This window comes from Alligator sinensis, unplaced genomic scaffold (assembly GCF_000455745.1).
Source record: "Alligator sinensis unplaced genomic scaffold, ASM45574v1 scaffold219_1, whole genome shotgun sequence".
In the NCBI taxonomy this organism is placed as follows: domain Eukaryota; kingdom Metazoa; phylum Chordata; order Crocodylia; family Alligatoridae; genus Alligator; species Alligator sinensis.
Genome location: NW_005841866.1, coordinates 621,396 through 633,634, shown reverse-complemented (window position 1 = coordinate 633,634; position 12,239 = coordinate 621,396). Strand labels below are relative to the sequence as shown.

Here is a 12,239-nt window from a genome sequence, read left to right as displayed (position 1 = left end):
CACTCTTTCTTATTACCAATACCAACTCTGTTTTTAAATGTAAAACTTCTCTTGTACCTTCCTGGTCCATTTCCACCTTCCAGTATCATCTACCCAGCGCCCTCTCACTTTTAATAATATTCCCCTCCCATCAGCACTTGAAGCAACATTACTGATATGGTCACCTCTTTTCACATAAGGATTTGATCAGTTCTCAACAATACCTGCCATTGCTCCAGTACATGTGCCAGTTTATGCATCCTGATTACTCATTCTGTAATCACTCCTCTGAAATATATAAGGAAGAAAGAGACCTACCTACTCCCTTGTGGGCATCTAAGCTGGTAAACTCCACTGTCCCATTATGGCCCTTTCTAGGATTTTCCTTATACTGTTTGTGGTTCCCATTGGGACAATATCTGTAGGAAAGTCCATAATCTGCAAGATAAACCTGGAAGACATGAACAGACAAATGAATAATGCTTTTGTCCTTTGAAAGTATAACCTTTATAATTAAGTCTTAAGAAACTGGTAGGTTAAGGACAGCCTTAGATCCACATTTTATTAAACCAAATGGTGCCTCAGGATAAAATATGTACAACTGGGGGCTGTAACAGCTGCCCTCCCCATTTAAATCCATCCTCTACCACACTCTTATCTTATTTCAGAGTAGAATAGGATTTCAGTCTTTTTACTTTGTTCCTAAGCTCTCTTCTCTCCAGGTGGGCATCCAGACATCATAAACTGCAATATGTCTTTTATCTATTCTCATACTGCTTATGGGACCCCTTCCACGCTTTGCTAAACACACACACACACACACACACACACGCACGCACTCAAATCTTTCACCAACTAAGATTTATTAGACAAGTTTACAATAGCAAGGCCTATAAAAACATAAAAAGTGAAAAGTACCTCATTCCCCTAAAATGCAAAATCCCAGTTAGAATACAGAACTTGACAATGGCACTGCTAGTCACTAGACTGATCATAGCTGCATCTTTACTATTATTACTGCCGGTAAGCTAGTACAGGACACATTTGGTTAAATAAAACAAAACAAAAAACCCCATAAACAATCGAAACTAAATGTTTGTCAGTTATGCTGAAAACAAAATGAAAGCATACAGAATCAAATTCTGCTTTGAATTACTCAGAGAGTTTAATGGATTTGTACTGGTATAACAGAGAACAGGTTTTGGCTCCTACTATGAACTGCAGAGCAAGTTTGCTTCTTATGACACACACCTTTATCTACACATACTGCGCTAGCACACTTTTCAAGATGCCTGCCTATATGTACCAAAGTACCTAGAGAGAGAGAGAAAATAAAGCCCCAAGGTTTTGACTATTATTCCTGGTAGGTAAGTACGTAAAGAAAACAACAATACGTAGCTACACAAGTGAATATTAATACTTCAGACTGTGGACAGTACTACTGCAGGGAAAACCACTTTTTTTTTTTTTCTTCAAGAAATCTATTAAAAAGACAGCCATGGGTTAGATCAGCAGACACAGGGTGAGAAGAGGTTTTACACACAACACTACTACTGACTTTCTGTGATCCTGAGAAATTCATTTGACTCACTCTACCTCAGTTTCCTCATCCTCAGAATCTGAATAATAGGGTAGATATGTTTATTTTACCACTTGCATATTTTAGACTAAATGAGGTGGTTTTCTTGGTAGCAGATTTTCAAACTCCTACCTGATCTTTGCTTTTCTACATTACCCATTGCAAGAACAGTCAATTACTTTTTGTAAATATTTATAGCACCTATTACCCTATCATGTAGGGTGCTATTGAGATCACATATGAAATGCACCATTATCCAGCTCCTAAGCCCACTGAAGTCAATGGAAAGAATTTCTAAATAAACATCTTTCAAATACATTATAATAAAAGGTAACATTTTTTTCTAAGTCAATTCTAAAGTAGCTTTCGTTCTTCCCTTTTAACTTTAATAAGAAATCGTTTATCCAGGCATATGCAAACAGCAGAAGCGTTTACATTTAATTTAATTATATCACTGTGGGTGGGTTTCTCTTTCTTTTCCTCTGAAAAAAAAAAAACCTTGAAAACCTGTTCTGTAACACATTCTGCTGAAATCACTGCTTCCTGTTTGTGCTCCAGGCAGCTTCAGATCTTGGGATGTCTGCTTTCTTGGTTTTACTGTTTCTGCTGCAGGTTCTGTGCTTATTTGGAGCGTGTAAGCTGGGATGCAGCACTCTCCTCCTGCAGGGTGATAGCTTTTAAGATTACCGATTATGTTTTTTACCTGATGGACTGAACTGTGATACAAAATTAAAGACTATAGGCATCATTTGGAAATCTGGGACAAGAAATAAGCTTTGTTGGGCTGATTGACTTGATTTTCTCCTGAATTCTCCAGCGTATTTCCTGATGCTCCAGTATCCACCTTAATTGAGCCTAACATCAATAATGCACCAAGTGAGAATGGTAAAAGAACTAATTCAAGCTACTATATCATCAAGCTTAGTGGGTGGACAGGAGTCCAGTGAATACTCTATGGGTTAGCATGGAGAGAAGAGGCTGCAAAGGATGTTCTTAGTTCAGATTTTTTGCTTAACTATAGATTTTTGACAGGTAGATCTGAGCAAGTGCAAATAAAAGTGAGATCAAAGTGAACACAAGCCATTAATAACTCTGGCTAACTTTTAATATATAGTTTGATTTTGACATTTAAGAAAAACAATAGTGTGAAAAAGGGCATCTCCACACTTCCAGCCCAGATGGAAGCAGGGAGAGATGGCAAATTTAAGAAAGCTTGTACTCAGCACTGTTGTCTTTTGAAATGTAACAGCTTAACTCTAAGACACTAAGGTTTGCCTAACACTCTGAAGTTTCATTTATCAGTGTAATTGCCCGGTGTAGTTCAAACTAACCTGATGATGAGGTTTCCACATCTTTCACAGGCAACAGATTTTTCACAACTGTGAGTGCATCTACATGTTCAATTAACGTGAGGCAATAAACTCCAGAGATCTTTGAGCCAGAGGCAACTGCTCCCAGATGCAGTCTTTACACTTTCCCAGGACATCAGCACTTTGAGCCAGGGTGGAGAAGCATCAGGCTGGCAGCAGACTCGGGGGTCAGCCCTGGGCTCCAGATGGTAGCACTGGGCAGCAGAGGAGCTGGCTAGGGCATGAGGATGCTGCAAGTACAGCTAGGTGGCAGGCAGGAGTCTGCCCCTCACCCCCGCACCCAGTCACTGTCTACATGTGCATTTATTCCAGTGTAGTAAATGACTCCATTGTAAAATAGTACTATCCCCAACAGCACTATTTTATAGCGGAGTTAATTATTTTACTGCACCTAATATCAGCACATATGTAGACTGTGACATTTTATTGAGGAGATAATTAGTCAACTCCTCAGTAAAGCACATGTGTAGATGCACCTAGTGGGGCTGAACTTCTACCTGTGGAGTTACTAGGACTGAAATCTTGGCCCAGTTGAAGTCAACAACAGAATTCCCTTTGACTCCCTTGCAGCCAAATTTTCACCATCAGCAATTCTGCTACCAAGTTCAATGGGAGCAGAAGCAGGCCCATTTAGTGTAAATGATCCTTTTCTTAATTTCATCTCATTAGTCCTAATTACACCCCTTTTACCATGCTAAATAATTCTTCTTCCTAGTTGCCTGTCAGCTTTTGGTAATGCAAATCAGGGTGCCCTTTTAACTCACTCTGCACATTGCAGGGATTTTTAATTAAATGTTATTATTGTAGGAAGGGGAGAAAAAAAGCACTAACTACAATGAAGAAAGAAAAATAAATACAAATAGGTGGGAAAATTGATCCTGACATCAACATTTCTGATGGAAAAGAAGATTGGTCACCATAGAGGAAATGTGCAGTGGTTTTCAACCTTTTTCATTTGTGGACCCCTAAACAATATCAAATGGATGTGCGAACCCCTTTGGACATTTTGAATGGAGGTGTAGACTCCTTTGAATTTAAGTATGGGTATTCACATATATTTGATTGATCACAGTCATTTTTCTACAGATCTGCAGACCACAGGTTGACAACAGCATTGTAGTCTATACAATCAATTGGGCCAAGGGAGGAAGACATAGGATTTAAATACTTTGCTAAATTTGCACAAACCTGGCTGAACTGTAGTAGTAAAAAAGGGGAAAAAAGTTGTCTTAAATTGTACACATACTATATATAAAATTAGAAACACAGAAACATGGAAAATTAGGGTTGGAAGGGACCTCTGGAGGTCATCTAGTCCAACCCCTGCTCAAAGCAGAACCAGTGTTAATTAGATCATCCCAGCCAAGGCTTTGTCTATCCGGGTCTTAAAAACCTCCAAGGATGGAGAGTCCACAACCTCTCTGGGTAACCTGTTCCAGTGCTTTACTACCCTCCTTGTGAGAAAGTTTTTTTCTACTATCTAACCTAAACTTCCCTTTGTGTAACTTGGACTCAAAAGGATTGAGTTTGTTTTGAGTGAAGCAGGGCTTAACAGTAAGGTAGGAAATCCTAGAAGCAGAAAGAAATTATTATGTTCAGGGCCATCAAAACATCTTCAGGATGTTGGGGACTGACTATCCCTCTTCTGAGTACTGAGAGGGGAACAGGAAGCCCATTACCTTCTTCCTAATCTTAGATATCTTGGTCATCCTTATAGTAAGGAAACAGATACCTTTCTCTATAAACTCTGGAGAAATTCTATGACAGAAGCAGGCAACAGCTAGACCAGTGAGGATGTCAAGCTATCCCTAACAGAGCCTCTGAATCCAAAACTAAGGGTGCATGCTATTCAGACGGTTTGTCCTCCTTTCCTCATGTCACTGTATTCTCATTCTATTTCCTGTCTCTTCTCCATTTTCTCTTGAATTCTATCCACACAACACCACACTTTTCCCACTTGGAAATGAACTCCATAATTCCAGTCACATCAGCAATATAAACCAAGCCCAGCCTCACCATACAAAGAAAATTTGTAGGAGGAGCTCAGACTATGCCAACTGGATGTTACTCCAGAGCAGGAAAGTGAGTCAAAATACAAAGGTTATAAATCTTGCTGCCTGTTTGTGACCGATTTGTCCGGGCACTGTATCTTGCCTACGACACATAAAAGCAGGAGGCTACTCAGCGAGTGTAGTTTTACTTTCTGTTCCATTTTGTCCTTTTGTATCAGACTGTCGTTTGCCTTCACAACAAGAATAATCTTATAAATGCCATGTCAAAAGCCAGTAGATCGACCTCTCTCTCCTACAGAAGACCTTTCTCTCCTACAAAAGTACGTTCCTTGCCAATACCAAAAATTGACATTCTTGCCTGGGACGGTAATGAAGGCTGGTTACCTAATGAAAGTGAAAGAACTTTTTCCATGATGAACAGCCACTCAAATTTAAACTGAAAATGGTTGAGGTTCCATAGGTTTGTTTTTCCTATTGAATTCTTAATCAGTGTTTGAGATTACTTCTATATTTTATTTGTTAAAGGGAAAGGCCATAATGCTGTCAACACTTAACTATTTAATACTGTACCTGAAAATGTAGATTCTATCAACTTATATATGCAACAAACAACATCACAACAAAAAGGATGCATCATGTAAAGATAATTTATTAGAAAGGGCTCAGATGAATACTGACAATGTCAAACATTAAGAATCCTAAGTCTGACCCCAAGACATGGCATGGACTTAAAAAAGGAGATTTTAAAACTGTGTTTCTCTTCTATTTGCCTTTTCATGTTAAAAATATTTACAGTTTTTGTTTTTAAGGTTTCCCTTTTAGCTTGTTTTTCATTTTACATCTCTACCTGAGAATCCCAGCCATAAGGTTATATATAATCCAATTCCAGCAGCTGCATCTTTAAGAAAAAACCCATCAAGTATTAAGATAGTTGTATTAAAAATTGGTAACAGTGCAGATGTGAGGGTACAGATGCCTGCCACAATATTCCGTAAGTATAATGCTACAACAGTTTAATAGGCACACTCTCAAAGCTTGTTCCATTTACAAAGATCTCTCTGATTTTAAGCCTCTATTTGATGGTAGTCAGCCAGGTTTTCCCTTGCAATAGTACCAGGATTTAAGGAGGTTAATTGATTCAGCTTTGTCATTTGGGGGTCTATATTAATAATGCTCATTCTGTTCTGCCATATAAAAAGCTATTGCTATGTAGTGAATTGTGTTTAGGCCCAGCACAATACTGAAATAGTGCTTTACTACTCCTAATTTATAGGGGTACTCACTGCAAGACTGCTTGCAAGACTCTCTTGATTTCATCCGTTCTTCCCTCATAAGTTACTTCCATTGTCAGTCATTCTGTTGGCTCCATGTTAAGAAACATATTGACTGCAGAATTGCTCTTTTGACCTGTAACTCACTGAATGGCCTTGCTCCCACCTATTGAATGGATTTGCAGCAAGTTGCTCTCTGAGGTCAGTTGATTCTGATCTTCTAACCATTTCTAAACATCATTTGAAAGTCACAGAATGACAAGACCTTTGCTTTGTTTGTTTCTCTGTCTTGCTAGAGGATTTAGACATGACTATAAATTTAAGATGTTATTTGTTATATTTGTTGTTCTAAAAAAGAAATCATGAAATGTGATCGTTGTGGTCCAAACTTCCAAGATGCTTTATTAAAAAAAGGCATTAAAAATGACTTATTTTAAAGGGTAAAATAAAAAGTATTAAAATACAGAACAGCAGAACTTCTCAAAATGCAGTTTAGGAAATGAGAAAGAATGCATTAAAAAGAATATATTTTTCTTAGTACCAACTAACAGAGTAATAGGCTCTCTCAGCCCTGTAGTAAGTCAGAAGATAATTTTTTGGAACTCTGTACACAGATCTGTTTGTCTAACTTTCATGCACTATAGTGGTATGTGGAAATAGCCAGTTAAGAACCAATTCAAAATATGATTGCAAATGCACATGTCCAGTTCTGGAAGCCTAAATCTTGAAATTTAAAAGCAGAATCAGGAAATAAATACCAAAAGTGTTGTTTTTTAAATATTTAAAAGTATACTGTAAAGCTACTATAATTACTGACAGGTCATCAGTTTAAGAATAAACTTTTAAGAGTAGCAGTCATGTTCTGTAACAACCACTCCCTCACCCAAATCCCAACACAGACACCACACAGCAATGCCTGCATGTGCTTTAGCGATATATCTCCAGTCATCCTGTACTCTACTTTGACCCTGCCAATGGCTCACTCTGCCAACTCCTGACTTAATAGCTTAGTCACATTATGGGCTGCACTGAATGCCATCCACCTATTTCAAACAATAGGATCAAAAATGCTTTACAGGTATAAAAAAGGTAATAGAAAAATACCCATCCTCCAAGTAATATCTAAAGGTTCAAACCTCAGGTGAAGTGTGTAGGGACATTAGAGCAGCATTACCGCATTAAAAGTAAAACTGGTCATATAAAAGTATTATAAAATATATGACATAATGATAGTTCAGTCTCCCCATTCAGTTAATGGAGTTGCCCTATGAAACCTTATGATATACTAACAAATTGCCCATCAAGAATTCGCGGAGATGGATGGTGGGGGGGAAACTTGCTAACCCTAACCCTGCTTCGTCCCCCCGACTCCATCCTCACTTTAATGGCAGCGCTCTGCTGCATTACCTCCTGTCCATAATGCTCGTGGAGCACTCTGATTGGTTGTTTCAGAAACCAATCATCAGAGTGCTCCAAGAGCGTTACAGACGGACAGACAGACAGACAGACTAAGCCATTTATTGTATTAGAATTATTTTGTTAGTTTGATGATAAATTTGGATAAGCAGCATATGAGAAAGTCAATTTAAATCAGGATACAGAACTCAAGGAGGGTAGTATATACTGTGAGTGGCAGTATACACAGTGAACCATACGGGAGCTGATCCTGCCAGGACCCCAGGCTCAGAACTCTTACTAACTTCAGCAGCATTTATGCAAGCATGCAGCTCCTGGGTTTGGACCTATAATGAAGATTCCAGGAGGAGGATTATTACAGTGCTCAGTCTGCTTTAATCCTGCCAATTTGAACATTGTAGTAATACTGTTGGTAAAGTGTTATTCTCAGTTTTGCATGCATAACAAACTACTGGGATAAAATATATTGAAAAACAGAGAAAACTACCCACAGAAGATTCCTTTACATTTGAATGAACAAAAGTCCTGTGGTTATTGCAGGCCTGGGGCCATCTCCCTTGCTGTACATGCTAAGTATAGTAAGCGTTATCCTGAAACGTTTGTAACAACAAACCGTCACACAGCTTTTCCAACCATGGTAGGCTGGATCCCAGGCTTGTGTAATATTATCTTAGCTCCTCTGAAGTCACAGCTATGATAATATGAACGTAATTGAGTGACTCAGCTTGTGGTTGGTCAATTTTATTCTTTTTGAACTCATCTTGCGATTGTAAGCACTTAACGCCTTCTCTTTGTTTGCCTGGGGATTTACAAATAATGTTTAATCCCCAGCCTACTCCAGCCCAACAGCCAGGTATTACATTTCCTCCATCCCTAATCTTTTTCTATTGGAACTTACACTTAGAACTTATCTATAGACAAATATTTGACTGTGTCCTACAGTGGTGGATAAAGATCTAAGCAAAAAGACTATTTGGCAATAAACACATATGCCATACTTCCCAAGTTATATGGCTAAAAAGTTTTGGCAGTTATTAAAAACTAAGCTCCTATCAACAGGGACTCAGCGAACAGATGCTGGATGCATCTACACATGTGATTAATGCATAAGAATAAACTCTAGAGCTTATTGCTCCAGAATCTTTTGCTCCCAGGTACACTGTTTGAATGTGCCCTTTGTCCATGTACCTCTGTCCACAGCCAAACTTTACAGTTGCTAAATCTTCACTGTACAACACAAAATAATTTCAGTGGGAAAAACTGTAGTTGCTTAATAGCTAAGGTGGTTGATGATTTGTTTCCCAAATATCTCCGAGACGAGTTTACTAATCTAAATGCTACCATAATTGGATATGATGGACTGATTATCACAAAAGCACATATGCAGCTATTTTAAATAGCCTGTATAACATTTTAAATCATTTGTTTAAGGAGGTTTAAAAGTTGATGTGGAACGATCATATGAGCTGCAAAACTTAAAAGTTCTAGAATAAAGAAAGAGAACTCAGAAACACCAAGAGGTCCTTGGTAGTTCCATGGTTCAATTTCTGAATGTATCAAAATAATCAGACAACCTCTATTTGTGAATCACTGGGGGCAGTATCAAAAAGGGTGGGAGAAATCAAAGCATTCATAAGAGCTGGTGAAAATTTGAGTAGAAACTTTTAAAAAGAAAAAGCAGTAAACTGTAAAAATGTGTAAAAATGTAATGTTTTGAACAATTTTCCCTAGGACACCCTATGGTTATTAGAATATATGACAAGAGCTGAAAAAAAAGCAAAAATTCTGAATTGGTGCATTTTAGAAAAAAAGATTTTCATTTTATAGTTAGCTCTAACATCTTAAAGTACTGCACTCTACACCCAGTGCTGCTAAGAACATACAAATATCTTCATAATATTTATCTGCTAGACCGGTCTAGACTGAAAATGATAAAATAAAAGTCATGTAACAACAGTATTTATACAATATCATGAAAACAAAAACATCTTCAGAAAGCTATGAATACAATAGGCTAGATCCCTGAAGAAATGTCTTTACACAGCTCTATAAGGCACAATTTAGAACAAGCCTGAGATTGCTCCAAGTTATATTCTGGCAGCCTAAGAATCAGAGGAGCCAACAGGTAGTTAGAATATCACCTTTCCTCACATCACTCCTCTGTTGCACCGGGCAAAAGCACTGTGGGCCTGAGGATCTGACCCAACAATTCACACTTGAATAGGCAGTGTTTATACAATAAGATCCTGTAACGTTTAATACATGGACTCATAATGCAAAAACAATGTATGGCTTATTGTTGATGAATAAACATTCTAAGTGTTACACTAACTGCACGTGTAAGTGACATTGTACTTACCTCATGTGGGTTTGTGTAACCCAAAAGCAGATTTGCAGCTTTAATGTCACCATGGACATACTCATTTTCATGTATATATGCCAAGGCATCCAACTAAAAAGAAGAAAGGAAGCATTATCATCATTATCACCATACCTCCTTGCCCCCAAAATTCAATGAGCCTCAGTTGCTTACATCCCATGCTAGATAGTGAGGCAATTAACTGCTCTAAGTTAGAAAAAGTCCTGGAGAGAGACTGTGAATTAATGAGTCACAGTCCCCTGCCAGGCTCCTCTACTTACACCCATCACAAAAGAACTTGCCAGGTGTATGTCAAGAAGTAAAGGCAAGATTCAGCTCATTCCCCCTTCACTCCGTTCACCTGCCTCTGCTTCCATAGTGCTAGAAGCAGACACAGAGATGCAAGGGACTGCTAACTGGGCCACAATTTACCCTGTGTAAGTACCCAGAGGATTTAAGAAGTCTTTAAAATCTCTTTACTCGCAATAATGTTGTCATCGCAAGGCCTTTTATCTCACGATTCACTGAAACAAATATCTTATAACAATGGAAGGGCTGTGGGAATTTCAAGCTCTCCAAAGGGATCAAACTCATTTTTCATTCTGATGGCTCACAAGATACTGGACCTTAAGCCTGCTCATTATTTCCCACCCAGTACTTCATAAGTAATTTTTTTTCTTGAAGAGGGTGTGGTAATTTCTTACTTTGCAAAAAAAGAAGTGGCATGTCTGCAGCAGGTCATTTTATACAAGAGGAAAAGAATCATAGTGACTAGAATTCAGTGGCAGAATACAGAGAGGATAATCAAGGGGCAGTATAAAGGCCCTTTATTAGATCATTAAAAAGCCCATTTTTAATTCAATACCAGTCTCTCTCAAAAAAAATGCCATTGCCCTCAAAGGAAACATCATACAATCTCCTAATAATCTAGGCAAGCTGAGAGAGACCAGAAAAATCAAGGTGATGATGTATCTATAACCCAAAAGGCTAATCTCAGTCAGACTGTGTTAAACAAAACAGCACTCCTGATAGCACAATGGCTAAAACTGTCAAACGCAGATGCCTAAAATAAGGTGTTTCTAAAATCTCAAAAAATCAGGTCACTTTACTAAGGCATTTAAATATGGATTTTGGCACCTATATTTCAACATCTGGTCGCTATTCCAAGCTAAAGGCTGATTCAAAGCCCACTGAGTCAAAAGGACTCTCTTCATGGACTTCAGTGAACTTTGGCTTAGGGACATAGAGCTTTAATGTCAAGTAGATCCAGCTTCTGTTAACACTGTTGTTCCACGAAAGCGTGATTCATTTTAAGAGAACACTGTAAAGCTCCAAATTCAGCATAGTTTTTATGTAAGCCCGTAACTTGAACCCTAATTGGGGTCCAGACAGATATCATTACAGGAAAAAACAGGTTTCATTAGAAAAAACAAAGTATGTCAAAACAGAAACATTTCATTTCTCCTATACTTACTATTCGGATCCCAAGCTGCAGAACAAGTTCTTTTTCAAATCTGCGTTCAGCATCAAATATTCTTTGCAGGTCTATACCTAATCTTTCCATGACCATGAATCTATAACTATTAAAAACATACAATGAGAAAAACCTTCATATGAAGAGAATGCAGCCAGCTTTACTCAACAAGGTTAAAACAAAACTTCCTGCTTTTCACTGAAAATAGATACTCAGGCCACTTTATGCCCAAGAGCATTGAATTCAATTCACTTTCTTATTACCTTTTTCCATTGTACTCAGCCAATCCTGATCCCCAGAATACCGGAATTCCTAAACATTGAATTTGTTTGAGCTTCATCCACTTTTGTACTGTCACCATGGTAAAACAAAGACAAAACAGGATTAAAGCTAGATATTGAGAATCCTCAGTGTAACTTGTAATTTAACTTCTCTCAAAATCTTTATTAAAAAGGAAAAAAAAATAATTTTTACAGAAGGGTTCAATTTAAAAAACTCAGAATGGAATTTTAATTTTGTCTTGCCTTCTGCAAAACATTAATAAAGCTCTATGTTTCTTTAACATATAATTTTCTGTCCCATAAAAATGCAATAGGAATTCAGCGATGAGAACATGAAGAAAGAATGAAGTATTTCTAAAGCTTTATGTATTCAGAAAGCAAAATGAAAACAACAGGCCAATACAGAATGCTTTCAGGTGTCCTTATGGTTTAACTTGATGGTCAGCCACCTATGGCCGACTGGCTGGAGCCAGTCCAGGGAGCTAGAGCCTTGGCTGC

At 38.0% G+C, this 12,239-nt stretch overlaps 1 protein-coding gene across 4 annotated transcripts in view; it reads right to left on the bottom strand.

Moving 5' to 3' along the window:
- Nucleotides 1-12,239, bottom strand: part of VRK2 (vaccinia related kinase 2) — a 71,850-nt gene that overhangs the window by 38,652 nt on the left and 20,959 nt on the right. For all 4 annotated transcript variants that reach the window (XM_006016736.3, XM_006016738.2, XM_025192031.1 and 1 more), the window contains 4 exons: nucleotides 11,724-11,811; nucleotides 11,461-11,566; nucleotides 9,987-10,079; nucleotides 298-430 (listed from right to left, as the gene is read on the bottom strand). In XM_006016736.3, coding sequence (XP_006016798.1) covers nucleotides 298-430; nucleotides 9,987-10,079; nucleotides 11,461-11,566; nucleotides 11,724-11,811 — 420 coding nt within the window. The remainder of the gene's footprint in view (nucleotides 1-297; nucleotides 431-9,986; nucleotides 10,080-11,460; nucleotides 11,567-11,723; nucleotides 11,812-12,239) is intronic.